The sequence below is a fragment of the Falco cherrug genome, chromosome 5 (assembly GCF_023634085.1).
Source record: "Falco cherrug isolate bFalChe1 chromosome 5, bFalChe1.pri, whole genome shotgun sequence".
NCBI lineage: Eukaryota > Metazoa > Chordata > Aves > Falconiformes > Falconidae > Falco > Falco cherrug.
The window spans coordinates 23,988,876-24,011,109 of NC_073701.1; the positions used below are offsets into that span (position 1 = coordinate 23,988,876).

Consider the following 22,234-nt stretch of genomic DNA (forward strand, 5'->3'; position numbering starts at 1 on the left):
AGCCCCTCACCCTGGGGCAGTGAGATGGTTGTTCTGAGAACTGTTTGCTTCTGCTTGTGTGTTTCTGTTCCACAGGGAGACTGAGACAGGTATTGAGATGGCATTTCTGGGCACTCGGGCTGGACTCATGAGGAGTGCCCTATACGTGGGCTCTGAGAAAATTTCCAACAAGTAAGTCCCTAAACCGCACTAAGGGGTTTCTCTCAGTGTCTCTGAAGAGGTAGCATGAAATCACTGCCAGCCTTAGAAACGTATTTGGAGACAGAAACAGAAAGGAAAGAAGCAACACTTTGATGGCATTGGTGCTGATTTATAGTCAGGATAGAGGTCCCTTGTCTTTCTCTGGTCTTTTTGTTTTTCTTAAAACACTGTCCCAAAGTGCATTCATTTCAATGAAAAACTTCAATCTGAAAAACTTGACTTCAGTCAGCTAACAGAGAAAATATCCACAGTCATTATATACCCCCAGGACCATTTTGCAGTGCAGAAGCTCTGCACTCCAGTGATATTCCAGCTTGGCTAGGTTTGATTTTTCTGTCTCAATTCCTCTTCCAGGTTTATTCTGTTCTGCCCATATCGCAGTAGTATCCCAGTGCCTCCCAAGTGAGGCGTTAAGTGATGTGACTGACATCTGTCATATATGATTCATTCTCTTGTCCTCTCCCTCAAGGCAAAAGTGTGTGTTCAGTGGAGGGTTTTGACATGGAAAGGGTATAGTTTGCATTTGTGTTGCATTTTTGAATATGCAGACTGGTGCATGGTGCTGTAAGGAAGGTCAGGTCACAGAGCCATTTGATCAAGGCAGAGAGCTCTGCTGTGCCTGAAAGGTGACTCTTCGTGGTTTTGAGACAGCCATGGGAAGTCAAGAATAGTCAGGCTCTGGCAACGAGGGAGAAAACATGTGCTGCAGGAGGCTAATATGATGATTCCCTACCCCACACTGCTCATCAGGAGCATCGTTCAGTGCTTTTAAACAGCCACAGTCACCACACTGCAGTGTCAGAGCCCCACATATCACACCAGAGGTACTTCTGGAATCCCCAGAAAGGAAGGAACCGTACAAATAATTACTGTTACATCAAAACGTACATTAAAACAAGAGCCTGAAAACAAAGGGGATTTGTCAGGCAAGATGTAGGGACCTCCAGGGAAGCCAGTCACCTAATTTTCATGAGGTGTCTCTGAGCACCCGCTGCCTGTCTCACCATGCCCTCAGGACTCATCCTTTTGCCTTCAGGAGCACCTGTTTCCTCAAGTACTTCAGTCCCTGCGTCTCTAGGAGTTTGGCATTTAGCCACAGCAGCAAGGCCCTCGGTGTGGTGTGGGGCTGGGGTTGGGTTGGGTTGGGTTTTGGTGTTTGGGGGTTTGGGTTTTTTTTTGTAGGAGACTATCTAATTTCCTTTTCCCACCTGCTCCCCATTCTCTGCAGTAAATGATGGCCTTCGGCTGGCCACACGCCAGCCTGGCACCCCTCACGGGCCGCGCCTCACGCCTCGCTGCCGGCCCTGCCCCTCGTTCCTCACGGCGTAACCCGCCGGCAGGCGGACATCCACCGCCCCGCGCGCCCCCGCGACGAAGCCCCCGCGGCCGCGGGAAGCCGGGGCAGGCACCGCCCGGCCGCCCCGCGCACCCCCCCGCCCGCCCTCGGGGCCGCCGCCGCCGGCGCCGAGGGCCTCGGCCGGGGCAACAGCGGCACCTGGCGGGCGGCCGGCGGAGGCGCCGGTCCCGGCGCGGCGGGGCGCGGGGCGGTGGCGCCGCCGGGCCCCCGGGTGCTGACGGAAAATGGCGGCAGTTGCGCCGCAGGCGGGCGGGTGGGGTCCGGCAGGCGGCGGCTCGGCCCGGCTGCCGGTGGGAGCGCGGAGCCCGCCCCGCGGTGCGGCGCTGGCCCGCCCCTGCCGGGGGGTGCGAAGCACAGGGCGGCGTGCCCGCCTTTCTGTAGCACGGGGGGCCTTGCACGCTGCCCCGCGTCCCCGGGGCGAGGGGTGCTCCGCGAGGACCCAAGCGCTGTCACGTGTCGGTCCCCCGGGGGTCCCTGTGCCTCAGGGGAAGCCCCAGGTGAGGAGGTGCAGGTAACGTGCCCAGCCCCAGGGTCCCGCTGCACTGCCCCAGGCGGGCTGCCGCTCCCCCGCACGGTGTGCAGAGGCTGCCCCGGGTTTTTCCCCGGCAGGAAATTCCTGACACAGAAGGACAAGGAAAGCATCTTCACTATGGACCACTTCCCTCTGTGGTACCGCCGGGCCGCCGAGCATCCCTCCGGGAGCTTCATCTACAGCATTGTGGCAGAAGACGATTCAGGTAACCCCAGCCCGGACACCAGGGCAGAGGAGAGGGGAAGGGAAAGCTTTTCACGCCTCACGTCTGTCCCACGCCACACGCATCCCGATCCCTTTATCGCCGCCTCCCGCCTAGTGTGCAGTGCTGAGACCTGGCTTCTTGGCATTACCTTCACACCAGCATGGAAGCAGAGGGCCCGTGGCCAAAGACCAAGCTACGAGCCGCGGGGAAGGCAGGCAGGCAGGCAGGGCGGCGCAGCATGAGGGTGCAGAGGAGGTGAAGGACACGTGGAAATGCAGGGCTTGGGTAGACCTAAGGATTTAGGGAGGCAGGAGGTAGGCGAACACAAAGTGCTTGTGGGTCTAGAGAACATGTGAACCTGTGAGAAGGGGAAGGAAATGGTGTTACAGAAGGAGTGACACACGAAGGTGTGGCCAGGCCTGGGAGGCAGCACCATCAGGCATACTGGATGACAGTAACAGCTGTGACTGGTGAGGAATCGGCAAGCACTCGGTCAGGAAGTCTAACTTTAGAGAGTGTCATTTTTTCCCATCACCACTTTCCATGACAGAAAAGGATGGGTTTGTTGTGGAAGATGGTGGAAGAAAAGGGGGGAAGGCTTTTCCATGGCGTCATCTTGGTGACAGTGTCTCATCGGTGCCCTGTGTCCTTCTGATCATGCTGCTAGAATATGGCATCTCTTGCCTAACTAAGGCACTCGAGCTCAAACACAAGAGGAAAGCAAGCAGCGGCTTTTCAGTGTCTCTTGCTTAGGGTGTTGGTTCCTGTGCATTTGCAGGGCCAGTCAGGACCTCCTCGAAGGCTGAAAGAGAGCAGAAGAGCCTAGAAAGAAACAATCAAAACAAAGTACTCGTGAGACTCCTACACAGAAGGCAGAAATCCCCTCTGTGCTCTTCCCTGGCCCTTAGTTCTCCATCTCTGTCAGGAGCTCAGCACTTTAGCTGTTAAAGCTTTTTGTGGCACAGTGGTGGGAGGCTGGTGGGTGGGAAAGCAAGTAGCAAAGAGGAGAAAACCAGACTGGGAGGCAAGAGATGAACCAGGATGTAAAGCGAAAATACTTGAAACCTTCCATGAAAGCCTCTCTCTGCTCAGCACCCTTACACCTCACTTAACAGGCAAGTGTGGAGAGAGGGGGTGGCATGGCAGGAGGGACCTTTTACTCCCCTGCGTGCCACAACATTTGCTCTTTGAAATAGGTCATGTGTTCGAAAACCAGGCAGTGATGCCCTGTGGGACTTCCTAAGGGTAACCATTACCCAGGCCACAGTAACCACGGCTGGCTAAACATCAGGGTTGTGGCTTCCCTAGAAGTCACAGGTAGTTTTGCACGGATAAAGACAGAAGACAAGTAGCTGCCACTGGTTTTGGTATTACATGGCTATTGGTCAGAAGCTTCAGTCAAGTCCAGAACCCCATTCACCTGATAACCCTCCAGGCACATTGTAGGAAGTAGTACTTGGCCTTGAAGGGCTTATGCTCTAAACTGTAAAGGAAATTACTAAGTTTTTTAGAGATGAGCAGCTGGGCTTAGAAAGACTGTGTTCCATGAGATCACACGACATGCCTGGGAAGAGCCAGGAAATAATACTCAGTGCTTTTGAGCCACAGTGTTTCACTCTTGGAGCAGAGTTCAGGACCTTCCTTGATGTCTGATGAAGCAGGGGTGCCCCACCTTTTGGCCAGAAAAGGTCACCAGCCAGTTTCTTATTAAATTCTTGATGATTAGATGCCGAGGTCCCCTTTTCATGTTTTTCACATGCCCCCCCCCCCCCCCCCCTCCAAGTGACAAGGGGTTTTTGTGGTAGATTTACTTCTCATCACGTAAGAGGAAAAAAACCAAAGACCTCCCTGTTGGGGAGGAAACCAGTAAGGAACAACTGCAGGTCATCAGAATAATTTATCCAGGGCACCTCCTTTCAGTACCCAAAAGTCCCAGAGGGAAGACGACAGCAGGGAAAACTCTGCCAGTCAAGTAGAGCTGTTCTTACAGCCCAGATCTGTCATGTGTTGGGTGGATTTTTTTTTTTTTCTAGACATGCTAAGCTCATTTTGCTTCTTTGTCCCATCCAAGGAAGGGCAAGACTTTCAGAGTTCATGACAGAGGCAATATCAAGCTTAAGGCATGTGAGCATAAATTGGCTGGTTATTTGTTTCACAAGGGCTTTACTATTTCTGATGTCCTTGAGCAAGTTAATCTGGCTTCAGTCCAAAAAAAAAAATGTAAGTGAGAGACTCCAGACTGAACTGTGGTAGACACTGGATTGTGCTCTAGATACACTGGGTACCACCTAGATAGAGGAAGGCAGAAACGGAAAGCAGTGACAAATGCTGGAGCTTTTGGGAGGGAAAGAATCCCTGACCATCTGTCTGTACAGCACGCGAGGAGGGAATCAGTTGCAGACTAAATCGATCATGCTGACCTTCAAACTGTCCCCTGGCAGTTCCAAAAGAGGTGCCCCAGCTGAAGCTAATCTAATCGCTTTAAAAAAATACAGAAATGGAATCTGTCACATGGACAATGGCAGGCTGAAACAACTGCACTAACAAAGAGAGGGGAGGTAGGGTTCAGTTGCTTAAACCTATCCAGCCGTGCTATTTTAGATGCCCTGTGGGAGCTAACAGATCTGCATGGGGCTGGCAGATGTGACACAGGACCTACAAGGCGCTTAAAGCAGCAGCTAAAGGATAACTGGGGGACCCTGGGGCATAACAGAATTTAGGCAGCAAAATCCCAGAAGGCTTTGTTTCTAAAATGGAGTGAACCCTGGAAGTACCCGTGTCTCTCCAGTTTGTAGTGCTAGCCTGGCTTGTGTAACAGAGCTAAGTGTAAGCCTGGCCTTTGCTGTGTGAGAGTCAGTGTCAGAATTACCTGTCTTGCTTCTCCTCTGTGTACAAAGTTTTGCTGGTGCATGAAGGTGGAGCTTTCTGGCCTGAGGGAAGCTGTATATGGCTGAAATTGAGGAGGCCAGTCCTTCATGTTTTATGCTGAGGATGCTACTTTTAACATGGGGCATTATCTAGAATTAAAAAAAAAAAATAAAAAATCTACTCATAGTCCCTTAGGTTGCTTATGTTTCTTGAAAGATGCAGTTTTCCAAGCTCATGGATGTTTCATGGTTGAGGCACTTGTACACACCGGCCTGAATGTGAAAATGTGTGAACAAGCTGCTCCCGCTGCATTTCACTCCTCTCTGGTGGTATGCTAACCAAGCCTGCTGTATTTGTATCTTGACAGAGGGAGGTGGCCTACCAAAAGTGGTGACAGTGAGCACAGCTGTGGCTGTGTCTGTGGATGGGAAGATGGGTATTGCTGCAGGTAGGACATTCTGTTTTCTCTTTTTATCTTGCATGAAATGGTTGCATCTTGTATTGAGAGTGGGAGCTGAGAGCTGTTAGCTTGTCACTCAAGGGAAATGATGGGAGCCACAATAGCTTGTGATGTTGAAAACTAGGCTAAACAGAATATTAGAACAGGTACTGAATGGCAGATAGGCTTTTGAAAGGGAAATTGGCTATTTGAATGGAAGCTTCCCATCTTCAATGCTGGTGAATTTGTGGATTGAGACTATTTCTCTGGAGCATGAGTAGGTTGAGGAGACTGTGCAGGTTTTGAACTGTTTGCAGGAGACATTTGTTTTTGGAAGAACAGCATGTTCATGCATCTCCATCGTTATCTCTGCTGAAAAAGTAACTCTTGCTGGTGGAATGGGCTTGTTGCTAGATTTCTAAGTGAGACGTATGGATTGCCGAACTTATCTTTGTATGTGAGCTTTAAACCCCTTTTGGGAGACCTTCACTAGTCTCTGTGTCTACTTTTGGAAAACTCGTAAAGCACGTTATTTCCAAGAACCTCAAAGCTTTTGAAGCGTTACCGTTTTCTGCAGCAGATGCTTCAGCCTTTATGGAAGTACTGTAAACTCAGAAGTGAAATGCAACATTAATCAATAATGCTGACATCATAGCCAACTTAAATGCTGTCTAGGAGTATTGGGGTAAAAGAGAATGTAGTTCAGTGGAATTTTTTTTAGACTGAAAGCATTAAGGGAAGAGGTTGATGGAACAGGTAATGGAGTAATTATCACCAGAAATATGCTGAGATGCAAAGCTGCTTGTGAAAAAATGGTTGTTAATGGAGTCCTGTATGGTGGAAGGAATGACTGAGTAGAATAGATACAAACAGTGACTTCATTATAGGAGTATCCAGTCGATAGAAGGCCATATAACAGGTACGTTCAGATCAGAGAGCCGTCGCTTTTGCCTAGGCTGGGCGGGATACAACAAATGGTCTTCAGTACTACTGGTCAGTAAAACTATGGTAGTTTAAGTGTATCTGATGAAGCGTTCCTTAATTTCCAGGCTTTTAGTAAGTTCTAGTTGAGACTGGTACTCTCTTAAGTATGACCTGAGCATTGAGAAAGTACTTACAAGCTGAAGGAGGGGTGTTATGAAATAGCACTTTTTCCTGATATACCACCATTTCAAGCCCAAAGCCAGGAAATCATTATGAAGTCTGTCCAGAGACCCCTGTGAAAAAGAGATGGTTTCAGTGAAGTTCATGTTAAGTAGGTTCTTAGGTCATAGAAACTGCTCTCGAAACTGATACTAGCTGGCACTGTTATGAATATACCCAGCAGAGAATGAAATATCGTTGAAACTGTACCAGTGGTCTCTGTGCAGTGCTGGAGCATTTCTCTAAGCATGAATTTGGGAGGAGAAAAACCATCTTTTTTAAAAAAAGATTGTTTTTCATGGTTCTTTTCCTTCCCTTTCCTGACCTGTGAGTTAGAGTGGAGGTACACAAGCAATTCATCTGGCACAGCATAAATACGATGAAGGAAACTTCTGGATGGAAGAGCTGAAGCAAGAACAAGTGGCAGGAGGATACGCCTCTGAAAGAGCCATTTCTCTTGTGTCAGCAGTGCTTTTCACAAACCCTGTGGAGACTTGCACCCTCTCAGTTATGTTGAATCAACTGTCTGTGTAGACGTGCTATGAAGGGGCAGGATCCTCTGCAGAGGGAAGAGGAGGGTGGAGAAAGCAGCAGAGGGTAGGGAAAGAAATCATGATAAAACAATAACAAGAAAGTAAAAAATCTGTCATTTGTGGAAACGATACAGAACAAACCAGTTTCCTCACTGGTAACCACAGAAGTTGAGACACAGAAATGAATTCTCAATTGCTTTTATTCCTTAAAGGTATCATGGTCTCTGTCACTAGGAGGCACATTGGGTGACCTGACCACAAGCATTTTCTGCTTGCTTCCACACATGGTACACACAGATGGATGTGTGCATTGATAAATCCTTATGCATTGATAAAAACTACCTATATTTCATCCAAAGTATGGGCTGCATGGACCAAAGGGTCCAAAGTCCTTCAGGCCCTCAACTGTAGCCCCTGTTGACTTCAGTGGGAGTGCAAGGGTTTGCTGAGGTATGTCCCATCTGCTGGCTTGGGCGTAAGTTTACACCATGTTTTGGAGGTTTCAGGGAGCAAAAAAAGTACTATATCTATATTACTGTTTGCTTTGTTTCTAGTAGTGTCTAGATTCATCATCTGAATCTTTTGTACCAGTAGTAATTTTAAATTAAAAAAAAAAAAAAAAAAAGGGAAATAATTGTGGTCACACTACCTATTGCAATACTGCTTGATCTTGAGGATAGCAGCTTTGAGAGTAAGGATGTAGGTCTCTCTTCATCTCCCCTCACACTAACATAATAATCCTGAGTGGCTAGGACCTGATTCTGGGCAAACTCCCCCAACAAGCAGAGGCTGCAGCACAAATGATGCTAGGCAGTGGTGCAATACCATCCTGGGTGCAGGAGAGAGGTGGAGGAAGGGGAATGAGTGGAGACACAGCAAGAGGCAATCAGAGCAGAATGGGATGCAGATTGTTGTTATTGTTATTTTGATGGCATCAGCCCTCGGTGGGATTGATATGTGTTCATATAGAGTTAGGATACTACCAGAACTTTGGTACCCAGCAGTGGTTCCCAGAAACCCACATATCTGAGTAGTTTCTGGATAAATGCTGTCACAGTTCTGTAGAAGGAGAACAACAGAGACTTTTTAAGTGCCCCTATAAAAGTGCAAGCGGTATGAATCGGCCTGTCATTCTGCTGCTGATCATTACTGTCACTTGTTTGACTTGACAGTGCTTGGGGGGGGATTTGTAAGTGCTCTGAAATGTTCGCTATGCATGCAGTGAAAAACTGAGCTCTAGGATTTATAGCCATGCCTGTGGGGAAGGGAGCACCCCCAGTGCTCCCATGGGGAGGACACCAGTGACAGGGAGTGTTGGGCCCTTTTTCTTCTGGTAGCTGAACAGCAGTCCCCAGCCAAGGCAGAGAAAGGCAAACTAGAAAAATCAAATGTCCAGGAAGATGACACAGGCCTGGGTGCTGTCAGGGAATGACGGAGCAGTCAGTCGGGATTAGAGAGCGACCGGGCTAGAGGGCTGAGAGCAGGGACTGGTGGGGAGTGCAAGAGCCTCCTTCCTCCCGTTTCAGTCTGGCTTAGCTCAGAACAGTTTTGGGGGGAGTATGAGGTGCTCCTCTTACCATTAGAGATGCTGCTCCACACAAGGACAGATAGGGAGGTGGGCAAATTCAGGAGGGAGGAGCTGTGTCCTCTGTCCTGCCCTACCCTCTCCCCTTTTCAACCATCCCTCTCCTTCTGCTGTGGGCCAAGCCCCTGTACCTGGGGCATGAAGGGGATGCACAAAGGATTCAAGGTACCTGCAGGTCTCAGAGGACATGGTGGAACCAAGGCAGGGTCCACTTGTGCGACGTGAGTTGGTGTGGTCTCCTTGGTGGGAAGCCACACAGGCTTCTGCTTCTGTCTTGGCTATATCTTTGAATTATAGTATCTACCTGCTATATTGTGCTTTGGCACTGCAAAGCACTATGCAACCATTAAGTAATGCCTGAATGATTAATTATAATTAATTAGAAGGCAGCTTTTCTCCTGGGATGTCAGTCCAGTACCTTTCACGCACGCTAACTTTGTTGGAAATGAAAAATAAGGAATTGTGATGGCACTCTCCCCAAGCCAAGTCCTGCCCCAGATAGCGCTGTCATCTGCTCCTTCCCATGAGTCAGTAGCCTAGAGCTTTCTGGTCCTCAGGGGGTGTGAGGCAGAAGTCACATGTAGTTGCTGACAGAAGCTTTTAGTGATTTAAAGCCTCAGTGAAACCTCTGGAATCTGCACAGGAGTTTAGCTGTCACTTGGGGCCGTGGTATGACGTCTCTTTCAATGCCTGACCTTATCACTATTTGACTTACGTGGCTGTCAGCTGGCTGCCAGTCCCACCAGGGACAGGTAGGGGTTTCTTTCCATTAGGTTCCTTGCCGATACCAGCAAACCACGGGGCACACACAGGGTCTGTGGTGCCAGATAAAATACGGTCCAAATGGGCACTTGGGAGATGCCGGTTTATTTTATATGATACCTCTCTCCTCTGTTTATGTTCAAAGTTACTGTTAGTTCTTATCTGCAGTGATTGGACCATACTGAAATCATTATCTCATGACACCAGCCGTATATAAAGATGTATTTGGGGAGAGTCCTAGGCAAGTTCCAACTAGGGTGAGAGGAAAAAAAAATATTGTCTTTATTTTACAGAGAGAGTTTTGGGACACTGAATTATTAAAGGCTAGTATTTTCAGAAGAGCTCTGTACTCACAGCAGGAGCAGGTTTTCAAAAAAGCTTAGGGTTTTTTCGAAAGTATTTGAAATCAATCAGTCTGAAAAATAGATAATGGGGAGTACTACTGCCATTATACCTCTGGTTAAAATCCAACCTCTATCAGTCTGGTGGAAGCTCTTCATTTGAAAAGCAATTATTGGCCAACTTGGTGTCTCTCCACCCTCTTCCTTGGTCCCCAGTTTTGGCTACCTGCTGTCTGTTACCAGCAGGCAGAGAGAGGAGCTGCAGGTGGCTTTCAGCAGTTCTGTTCTGTGGCATCTTTTCAAACTAATCTACACACAAGTCTGTATTCCTACAGTTTTGTTGCTTGGGTGGATAAAACATTTCAATCTTCTCTCCAGAAAGTGACAGTTGCACCTGCAGAAGCTGCTGAAATGCATGGAAATAACCTACAATATCATAAGCACCTTTTACATGAGAATAGCTCTATCCATGCTGGAAAATTAAAATTATTTCACTGGGCTGGCTTGGAAACCAGCATCACATTAGCCATACAAAACCTGAGAGCAGCTGATCTTATAAATGTGCACTGCAGTATTGAGAAGGAATGCTGTCCCTCTTTTAATGCTGGAGGCTGTGCCAACATTGTCTCAGTGCAGGGACTTCTATGAGCTCTCAAGGCATCACCAGATGCCTTTATGGAAATGACAGTCTCCCCAGCATCCAGGGGCAGCAGGGGTAGAAAGAAGGAAGACTCAACTTGTTTTCAGCCCATCACCTGCAGCATCTGGTTTCTGCCTGATGCCATTGCCTTCTGGCAATCCCTGAAGCCCAGGCAGTTTCTCAGGCATCCCTTTGATATGACAAAATGAGAGACATCTGAAAGGGCCCGTGCCTTGGACCTGAGTCATAGTAAGTGTTAGGGGCACTCAGTAAGGCAGAAATGCTGATGATTTTAGTACTAACAGCAGCTGTGCCTTCTCCACCTCTCAGGACACCTGTCTGGAAGCCATTATCAGTCGGTACACATTTGGCTGGCCTAAGGGTTGAGCCAATGCTCCGCGGGCCAGGGTATCAATATTACATGGTGCCACTGGTGTGCCAAAACCAGTGTCTCTTGCATCCTTCATCCATTTATCTGCCTGCCTGCCATCCACTGCATTCTACTTTTCATACTGAGCCTTGGGGGAGAGACCAGTAAGCATAAAGGTTGCTTTTTGGGGTGTTTCTGGAACAGACACAAGGTGTTCTATGAGCCAGACAAAAGTGAGGTGGTTGCCTGATTTTGCACTAGCTGTGATCTTACAAAGACTGCCTTTTGCCAAGGTGTCAGTGCTGGGGCCACATGGTTCCCTGTTCAGAGCTGGTTATCCTCCAGCCAGGTCAGTGAACAGGCGAAGAGAGCAAGTATCTGCCTGAAAAACTCCATATAGATGTCTCCATGCACAGACAGCAACTAGTGACAAGGGGGTCAAATACTTTTATTTTATCCTCAAAAGAATGTTAAAAATAGGTATGTGAGACATCTCTCATAGTATTCTGCCCACCCTGGCTGGACATCAGCAATTTCCTTTTCTTCCATGGTGTATCTGCTGTCTGCATGGGCTGTAAGATCTTCAGTATGAGGATCGTGCCTCCTCGTTGTGTGTGTGGACGTTACCTATTGCCTTGCAATGAGCGCTTGGCTGGGGAGAAAGCTAAGACAATAGCCAATTCTGTAGAATAAATATTTCCTTGTAGTTTCAGCTGGGTGCCAGAGTTTGCACAGTGCAGCACTTGCCAGGAAGAAACCTTCTTTAAAAAAAGTGAATCAGCCATCTTTTCCTTGGCCCATGCAGGTGGTTCTTCACCCAGGACAGAGCAAATGTCCCCACAGTGGGTGGGTGCCTGTGCCCAGACCGTGCCCTCACCAGCCCTTTCAAGGAATTTTCTCAGTGGGACACCAAAACAACTTGTGAGCAATGGGATTTCTTTTGTGGGGTCTGATGAGGTATTGCTCCAGGACATCCCTGGTCCTGGAGCCTGTTCCAGGCTGGAGCTCCAGCCCAGGAGCCTGTTCTTGCCTGTGCGCAGCAGAAGTCATCTAGCCTAAGGTTATCCATCACTGCTGCGTCTATAGCTCCTCTGATTGCCATGGTTGTCACGCTTGAAGGGAAAAGAGCCCTTGACACTGGCTCAGGAGAGATGTGTATAGCTGGATTTTTTAGATTGGCACCCAGCGCCTTTGCCATGTTCCCTTTGCTTGCAAATTATTTGATATCATTTTAATTCTGAGCCGAATTAGAGCAGTGCACAGGTTGCCATAGCAACCATTTCCTTGTGCCTTTTGGTCTGACTCATTGCAGACAATTACTCTCGCGCTCCAGGATTCACAGATGTGATAGGAGAAGAATCATGTGCTGGGCTTTCAACTTTTTTTTTTGCTTTTAATTTCCTTCCCAGCTTCTCTCGCATTAACTCTTACCTAGCTAGCACCAGCAGGGTCCTGTATCTGTGCCCAGGGCCACGTGGGCCCATGGGAGCACATTGCATGTAGAGTGTGTGTAGTTGCACAGTTTATGAAGGGAATTGTGCATACCTGCGTATATTTGCATACACAAACCGTTTCTCTTCAGTGTGTTGTGTGGCTGTGATACCTGTTTGCATGTGTAACTAGGGGTGTGCACAGGTACAGGTACTCACGGAGTGATTTACACTTACTCCTGTCTGTGGTGGGGCTACATATTCACACGTGTTTTCTGTGTGTGCATGCAGGTATGTACATGAATAATCCCTGTGGACATGGAAGTGTACCCAGTGTGTAGAGTCTGTCAGTATGCACTGAGCATACAGGGGGACTGACAAAGGGCAAGGGACACAAATGGGCCAGGACCTTCCGTTTGGAGCTGTGTGAAGATCCACAGACTGCCAAGCAAGTGGCATTAACACCTCTGACCAAGTAGGGTGAAAACCTAAATCCCTGTGTGAATGCAAGGCCAGTGCATTACCTTGTTTACACCTGTCCCCCCACAACAGCCCATGTCTGTGCATCTGAAGTACATGGAGTAAAGCGATGTTGTCCATGCAAGGACCATAGGCCATAGCACAGGTGTGGTTGATGTCATGAGCTGTATTAGGACCTATAGTTCAGAGGAACAAAGTCATGTAAGAAGATGCTGCAAGGAATCACAGAAGAAGTCTGTAGATGTAGGGATGAAGTTGGTAAATATTACAGCAGAGGAAATTACAGGAAACGTCTTGTAAAATGGTTTGGCTTAAATTCAGCCAAGGCACAAGCAGACAAGTTTTGCAGGGTGAGAACCACAGAAACTTAGCAGATCCAAGGGCAGCTCCAGTCTACTCCTGAGGTACATTCCTTTTACCGCCAAACTCAGCCTGTTTCCTTTCTGAGTTGTTCTTCTCCTGCCCTACCTATCCACCTAAGGCACAAATGTCCCCATCACAAGGCTGTGTAATGGCTCTCCTACTGCCAGCTCTTTCCCCTCCTAAGACCTTTTTATTCTCTTCCTTTCCCTCACTGGGATACAGAAGCCCCACTCATAGGACCATAGGATAATTCTGGTTGGAAGGCACCTCAAGAGGTCTCTAGTCACCCTTCTGCTCAAAGCAGGGTCAGCTATGAGGCCAGACCAGTTTGCTTGGAGCTTCATCACATCAATAGTCCCAGAAATATTTCTTGTTCTTCCCTAATGCTCTTACACTGTGCTCTCACCATCTGTACCGTGCAGAGACTGTACTGATAGTCATTCTCTTTTTTTCTCTCCCTGTCCTTGCGGTGTGGAATATCAACAAATCTTCGTGGCTTGCCAGTAAATGTGGAGGTGCTGAATGCAGGCTGGGTTGCAGCGGATATGGGCTCAGTGTTGGATGGTGAGGCATAGATGGCGGGGGGAAGGAGCGGGTGGAAGGTAGTCTTCCCGCTTCTGCCCGGGGTGCTTGGCTGGGAGCCCTTGCCTGGAAGCTCTGGAGTGAGCGAGCGGCTGTGTGGTGCTTGGTTGCTGGTTGGGTTTAAACCACAACACCTGGGAAGTGCCAGGCTTTCCCAAGGCAGTGGGGAGGCAGGGGAAAGGTGTGTGCAGGAAATACCTACGTGTGGACTACACTGCTGCCTAGGATGTGTGGAGGGGTGGTCTGGCTGCTGGCTTTTGGCACTGCTTTCACAGGCAGCAGTGCAAAGCCTGGAGTGTGGGGAGGGAGCAGTTCAGCTTTTGGGGACAGTATGGAGCCCACATTTCTGGGAGGAGTCAGTAAATGGCAATGCCCGATTCTGTTGCCTTCCATCTGTCTGCCACCACAGGCAACTGCTTAGGCTGCTTAAGCTGGCTCTGCAGAGAGCCTACGTAGAATGGGAAAAGAACAGACAGCAAAGAAAGCTTAGAGGTCTTAGAGGTCAGGAAATGTAGGGATAAAGTGAGAATTGCTTACAAAGCAAGCTGAGTTAGACCTTGCAAAGGAGATTAAAAAGATTAAAACAGCAAAATATTCTTCAGCTATTTGAAAAAAATATAGAAAGAAAAATAAGAAGTGGGGCCACTTCTGGGCAGGAAGAGTGAAGTCGAGGTCAAGGAGTCGGTAGTCTAGGCCAAAACCAAAGAGGACTCTGTGCCCAAGTTATTGATAAGGACAGCAGTATTGTCCTTGGAGAAAGAAACAAGCTGGCCACGGGGAGTAAGCAGCTCAAGCTGCTTAGTGCACTGACAGTGCTGGGCCTGACAGCCTCCCTCCAGCCCTGGGAGAGCTGGCACATGAAAACAGGCTTGTAGCGAGGGATTATTTTTGCCTCTACCTGCAGTGGTAACTCCATGCAGGCTGGAAAAGTGAAAATTCAGCAGTTAGGATTAACAACGGGGGAGAAGTAAGTTGGTCAGTCTCAGACCTGTAAGTGTGACCTCTGTAACATTTGTAGCACGCTAGAGGAGATCTTGAAGGGAAATGTAATTATTACCAAGCAGTTAGGGGGAAAGGGAGTCAAGCAATATGAGTTTATCAACGCTAGATCATGCCAGACTAACCCAAAAGCTTTCTTTCAGATGATTGTTCCTGGAAGACAAAAGAAATTTCAAAGGTTTCATCTCTGTATTTCAGTAAAGCACGTGATACAGTGCAACATAAACAATTAGTTAACTAGAGGTCAGGAAAGGCAGAGGAGTTGTGAGGGGCAGGGAGGCAGAAGTCAGTCTGGGAAGATGGCAGCAGCAAGATCACCTATCAAAGTCTAGCAAAAGGTTACCTGTAGCACTCCCCCATGGTCACCCATGGATTAGTCTTTGCTTACATTGACCTGAGACCCTCACTCAGCTAGCAATAGGTAGTGAGGAAGATGATTCAACACTAGAAGGCATTGCTAGTACAGGGAAGGACCAGGATATAGTAGAGAAAGCCTTATTTGACCTTGGCAGGAGTACCAGCAACAGAATGAATTTCAGTAGTATGACAGACAAGGTCATATGCTTGAGAACTAATATTAGAAATTTTCTGTAAGCTGGGAACTCTGTGAGATCTGGCAGAGAGCACAGCAAGCAAGGCTAGAGGCAGTCCTTGTCTTATGGGAGCTGTTGGGCCCATTTTGCCAAGTCTCAGTGAGGATCTTCAGTGTATTACCCCCTGACGCCCACATAAATTTCAGGGAACCTTCATCATCTGCCAAGTTCCATCCTGGGATCCTTGCCAAAAGGCAACTGGGTAGATTCAGTGGTAAATGTATCCTCAGAAAGCTCAGGAGAAAAATGCTGAGAACTTCTGTATTAGGGGATGGTAGGATGATAGCAAGTGATAGTGTGATGTAGTTGTGGGCAAAGCAAATGTTGTCCTAGAACATACCTGGAGATGTGTTCCCAGTGAGGATGGGGATGCATTGGTGCTCCTACACAGAGCCCCGTGAGACCTCTCCTCTAGTTTGTGTTACAGTTTTGGCCAAAAGTATGCAGGCTGAGATGGGTACACACAGGCCAGAAAGATGATGAGAGGAAAAGGAAGCCTCACTCTGTGAGAGGAGCCTGGGAGTACCCCGTTTGTTTAACCACATGCAACCAAGGCTGAAGTGGATAGATTGCTGTAATAAACGCGTCTTGGAGGAAGCATTTAAAGCACACAGCTTGTATGAAGACACTGTAGTATAGACAGGCCATGAAAATAGTTAAGACAGAAAACTAGAAGAGGGTTTCTGGCTGATAAGGTAATACAGCTTTAGGTGGAATCTGAGGTAAAAAGACAAATGGGTTTTAGCTGGAGCTAGAAGAGACTGTAAGAAGGTGGTGGTGCCTTGAATGGAAAGAGATGAGACTCAGCTACCCTGCAGCCCTTCTCCATCACCAGGGAACTGCTGAAGTCCCTTGTCTCACCATGCTACAGTACAGTTGACAGCAAGCAAGATACAGGGTGGTCACTCAGGGCAATCCCTGTTCATCGCAGCACTCCTTTTGGGTACAAGGCCGGGCCTTTTTACTGAATAATTCACACACTCCATAATTTTAGTCGTGACTGAATAAAAATATGCTTGTTAATGCAGCTGAAAGCCCCAGCACAAGCACCTGGAAGGCCAGAAGTTAGGGCTGACCTAACCCCCTCTCTTAGCCTTTGACAGCGTGGTGGTTTCTCTTGATTGATTTGGGTTTTGCAAAGTAAAGAAGAATGATCTGAGAAGCCCCTGCTTATGATAACAAGCCTTTAAAAAGCAGATGGGCGTGTGGGGGCTGGTGTGTTTTGTGGCAGCTGAGAAGTGACAGTTGAGGAGATCAGAAAAGGGAGAATCTGAAAAGCAGCTGGTCAGAGGCAGTCCCTGAAAAGGGGATGATCACTCACAAGAGAATGAAAATAAGGGGAAGAGAAAGAATAACTGGGGGATCGAAGACATTTATGTCTAGTGGGAGAGATGTGAAAGATAACCATATAAGACCATGAGTGGATGAGAAAGTGGAGACTGCTAGAAGGGGACCATCAGTTTAAATAAAGGGCTAGATTTTTCTTTTGCCAATAATTGCAAAAATCTGGAGACTCTTGTTTAAAATCCAGTGAATTTATACTAATATAAATGTTGTTATGAGTGGGATCAGAACCAGTTTCCCATAATCTGGCTCCCTCAAAGTGACTTGTTAGGGTTTTGCCCTAGCATTTCCGTATGCCTCCATCTTTAAAGTAGGAACAATATGCACACAGCCTGGTGAGTGTGCTCTGAGACATTGGTGGCAAGGAGTAGGGAAAGGTTATATTTACTATTGTATGGCAATAGTTAAGTAGTATTTACGATACAGAGCACGGATTTTGATGGATGTGGAGCATACTTCGAACAGGACAAGGGAAAATTGACTCAAAAGGCTACAGTGTTGTTCCAGAGGTGAGGAAATGCTTCACAGCGCAAGACTTAATGAACTCAACCTGCTTATTTTACCAAAAAGAAGACTGGGAGATTACTTGATTAGAGTATGAGGTACCTTCACAGGGAGAGGTGCTGGTTACTGAACATTTGTTTTTTCAATCTAAGGGAGAAAAGCATGACAAAAACCTGTGACAGGAAAGCAGTTTCAAATGAGATAGTAAGCATGAATGCTAATGGTGAGCATGAGTAGTTACTGTAGTAAGGTACCAGGAGAAAAGGGAGTTCTTCATCTCTTCAGTGTTTTTTAAATCAAAGGCAGATGCCTTTCTGGAAGATTCGCCTTAGCTGTATGTAAACACTCACTGTTGGACTTTCTACAGGATAGCTTCTCTATTTTCTGTTTCATAAGCTAAACAGATTGAGCTCTTTAAGCCTTTCACAGCAAGGCATTTTCTGCCGCCCTCAAATAATGTTTGTGGTTCTTTTCTGCACACTTTCCAAGTAGCGTGTGGTACGCAGAAGGTCAGACTGAATGATCTAAAGTCCCTTCTGGCCTTTATACTTTCTGAATCTCTGCCTCTGTGAATTCATTAATGTTTGCAAGCTCCCAAAGAGCTGCCAAAGGCAAGCACTATAGAAATGCAAAGCATTGTTGTTACTCTGGATACTTCCCTTGAGCTTTATGAGAGCTGGTTGAATATTTGTGTATTGCCTGTGCGTATTTCCTCAAATGAAATACCTGAATTTGTGTCTCATTCAGTGCCCTTTCTGAGTTGATTTTCTGCAGCTGTTCTAACAAACAAGTTTATTCCCAAGTCAGGACACAGAAAAAGCGAATACGAAGGGCCAAACCTCAACTTGGAGCCCTGAGCAAAGAGCGGCACATTGTTGTCCTGGCCCAGGAGCTCCACACAAGGCAGAGTTATTCTTAGCATCACGCTTTGCTTTCTCCTTGGCTCCAGGTGACCTGCATGTGGCCTCTGCCTGGCTGCAGCACAGTCCTGCTGTGGGAAAGAGAGGTCTAGCCCCTGTTGATTGCTTCTTTCCCATCCTCTAAAGGGACAAAAGCTCTCATGGTGCTGCCTTGTCCCCAGATTTGCAGGATGGCTGTTGATGTGGAGAGTTCCCCAAAATGACACAGGAAATCTTTATTTACTTGCACTCCATTCTGTAACTGTACTTGCCAGGGAATACTTATACTTTTGTCTGTATTACGCAGTGTTCTCAGAGGGAAGGCTTTTGGTCTGCAGAAATCCCATGCTAGGACTGCATTTATCTAATCAGAGTATAGAAGCTGACCCTCTGACCTGTGCTTCCAATCAGTGCTAGCAAATGCTGTTCAAGCTGGCACAGCAAGCTGCTGCTGAACAAGATGCTGAGGAGGAATTCTGTTTTATATATTATATATGTATTATATATATTTACATAATTACATGTTTATATATAGGGTGTTACATATGTGTGTGAGTAGATATGTATTCAGGGCAAATACATTTGCCAATATCAAATAATAATCAAATTATAATTATCAAATCACAGAAAATCACAGCCTGCTCCCAGATAATACATGCACTGAAAAGGCTTAGAGTCAGTGGATGAGTGTGTTGGCTTTGCTTTTTTTCTGTTCTCATTTCTGGTATTATATGAACTACTTAGTAATATCTGTGTGCCCTCCTCTACCTACATGGCAAAATTAGATTAAACTATGTGTCATAGACACCATACTGTTAAACAATAATGGTGATTCTCTTGCGGCACATACCTTTTCAGCAGAACAGATGCCTCAGCTGTTACTGGATTAAGGGTATCTGGGTTTTGCTCCCAGTTTCTCCCTGAAGATCAGACTGAGTATAACAGTGTGCCCGCGTGTAACTGTGAGTACGGTGGCACAAGGGTTTGCTTATGGCAGGTTTTAACGTCTTTGGTGGTTCCACATGCATGAGGATGAGCTTTTTCTCACAGGAAGAGCGTGTTATGTATCGTGTATGCTTAGCACTGAAAGTGGAAAAATGGAAAAATGGGGAATTTCAACTTCTTAGCTGTGTGGGATAGACCAAGCCAGTGAACAGCTGGTGGAGAGACTCTTCTAGCTGTAGGGGTGACAGCTTGTGTACTTGGGGGTGCAATAGGATTAGATAGCAATTTCCATTCATTTCAAAATAACCTTGCTCAGGAGGGTCAGGAATCTGGAAATGCAGGAACTCATAGCTCACTATTTGTTACTGTTTTATTGAACATTATGCTCTAATTTTTAAAAAATAATAATTTTGGAATCAGATTTGACCTGAATATAACTCCATTGGCTTCTGCATTCTTACACTAGGGATTAATTTGGCCCTTTCTACTTTTATGTAATGAGCTGATTGCCACAGTACCTTATCCTTGTTACACAATCACCCTTGTCTGGCTGTGTCCCTGGAGCACTGTGTGTTTGTTTCTAGATCTAGGGTCTCACCTTGACTAACTGTGCATTTAGTCCTACAGCCTCGCCCTGGCTATGGGTAAGTGCTTGCCTAGGATTTACACTGATACAGTCTAAGTGTGTGTATGTCCGTGCATGCTCACTGCCGTATTTACTCTAGGATTTACACTGATACAGTCTAAGTGTGTGTATGTCCGTGCATGCTCACTCCAAGTTCAAACACTATGTACAGGCAAGCACACATATGTGGGAATTTAGGGGCTTTTTCCTTTGGCCAGCTGTATCCCTGCAGTGTTTGCTTTTGCAGGGGGTAGGAGACAGAGGGAAGGTTGCTATTAGAGATCTCATTTAAACAAGAAGGAGCATAGGAAAATACATTCTTTATTATTCTTCTGTAACAACAAGCCAGAAATATAATATACCTTTAAAAATTTTCTGTCTCATGCCAAAGAAACCTCCATTCAATCATTTTAGAAAATCTTGTTGCTCTCCCTCAAACAGTAAGGAAAAGAAAAAGGAATTACAAGTGCCATCTGTTCCCTGCAAGAAATATGCCTGCCTGTACCACAGGTGGGTGTGTGGGGAAGGGAAGTGGGGGGAGCAGGAGGGGTGTTTCTGGTGGCCCTGCCAGCCCCTACATTGCCCTGGCACATGTTGGACCTGTCTGCCCCAGAAGACCATTTCCTGAGGGCAGACACCTGCATGCAGCATTGGTAGACCTGCCTGCAGCCAAGGGTGCATTCAGGGGGATTCCCCCCATACCTAGCTATACCTTAAGGGAGACCCTGTTCCCACACACCAGAGGGACCCATTGCCCGGGCACACAAGGAGCACTGGGTCTCGTGTATCCAGTATCCCACAGGAGAGCTGAATTTCTGACCGTGCTGGGTACCATGTTCCTCAGAGTGCCTGTGGACAGCACAGCAGCTCAGTCACACTAGGGCAGCCTGTTTTCCAGGTGTGCTAGGGAACGGACTAATAGCCTGTTTGCAAGCAGTGGTATAAAGAGGGCATTTCCCAGTGAACCCTGTTACTATGCTCTGCATGAAAGAGGACAGGGCCTTGTCCTTCCAAGCACAGTATTTGCTTTCTGGTGGGACTTCCCATAGCAGCCAGCCTTCATGTTTCTCAGCAACTCTCTTTCCTCCCCTTTTCTGTTTTCTCCTTTCCTGGGTGGGTTTCTAAACATAGCAGTCCCTTGGCTAGGGTTGAAATGAATCCAGGCTTTCTGCCTTATAAATGAAACCAAAAAGGAAAGGATGGGCAAGGTCATTATCAGCCCCACAACACAAGATATAGAAAATAATAGCAACAAAGAAAAATTGGTCAGGGCAGGAGGAGGTCACAGGGAAGGTACAGGGAAAGGAGGATTTCACACCCTCCAACCCTTGCGTTGTCCCCTGCCTCCCTCCCACTCATTTTACTTCTAGTCTATCTCCTTAAAAAGTCTCTCTCTCACTCTCTTGCTCACTCACACACACACACACACACACACATATAGATCCCATTTGTTTTGTGCAATATTTCACCATTATTTGATGCAAGTAAAATATAGATCTATAAATATACCACTCTGACTCAAGTCCCATTTCAAGTATGATTGCGGAGTCCAGTATGATAAAGGGAGAAGTTCCCCTGAGAGGGAGGTTGGGGAGAGGTTTGGATCCAGCAGGCAGAATCTAGTCCTGGCTTGCTGGGAATGTGGAGCAGCAGTAACACACAGATGGAGTCTGCAGTGCTGCCCTTCAGAGTTCTGCCCTTCAGAGCAGGCTATGGTTGCAGCAGATGGGATGCTTGGAGTGGCTAGACAGTGCATGGGGGAAGAGTCCTTCCTCCTCACATCTTGCCAGCCCCCTCCTCCTCTTCCCTACAAGCAGTGTGCTAGGAGTGGGGATGCAATGTGTGCACACACTTGTGGGTGGACTGCTTCTCCCAGTCCTTCTTCCAGGGCAGCCTGGTCTTCTGCTTCCTGAAGAACATCCTTCCCTGTCCTGTGCATCCCTGTGTCAAAGGGAAGTCATGCTGAAACAGTCCAGAGCATCCTGTCTCTTTGCCTCTAGTGGCCCTGGATAGGCCAGGAAGGATTTTGCCATTCAAGGCTTTGATTAAAGACTTGGCATTGTGTGCCCACGGGTCAGTACAACCACCTGTCTGGGACCAGAAGGGGGTGAGGAGCCAGCATGCATTGCTTCCACAGGGATCCAGCGGCAGCGAGCAGGAGGGCTGCGAGACGTCCGAAGGCATTGGAATCCAGCTGGAGCAGAAGGAAGAGGTGACATGCCCTGGCAGGGTCCGCTGCAGTGCGTGCTGGGCTCTGAACACAGGTTGCTAGCGAAACACCCTGCAAAGCTGGGCTGGCTGCCAGCTTGTTTCCTGATGGCAGGGATCACACCATCCACAGGCACTGCAGATGCACGACCTTCGGTGTTGTCTTCCTCGCCCAGGAATACCCACTGTGACGGGTTAGAGCAGGTTACCATGGCAATGTGTGCTCTCCCCTGGAGACAGTGTTTTATCCCACTTCCAGTGATACAAAATGAGTCCGTATGTTGAG

The 22,234-nt window shown here is 47.5% G+C and overlaps 1 protein-coding gene across 1 annotated transcript in view; it reads left to right on the forward strand.

Annotated features, from left to right (window-relative positions):
• Nucleotides 1-22,234, forward strand: part of CACNA2D4 (calcium voltage-gated channel auxiliary subunit alpha2delta 4) — a 131,238-nt gene that overhangs the window by 57,933 nt on the left and 51,071 nt on the right. Inside the window, exons 24-26 of the mRNA XM_027807649.2 lie at nucleotides 76-171; nucleotides 2,168-2,295; nucleotides 5,531-5,611. Of these exons, the coding sequence (XP_027663450.1) occupies nucleotides 76-171; nucleotides 2,168-2,295; nucleotides 5,531-5,611 (305 nt within the window). The remainder of the gene's footprint in view (nucleotides 1-75; nucleotides 172-2,167; nucleotides 2,296-5,530; nucleotides 5,612-22,234) is intronic.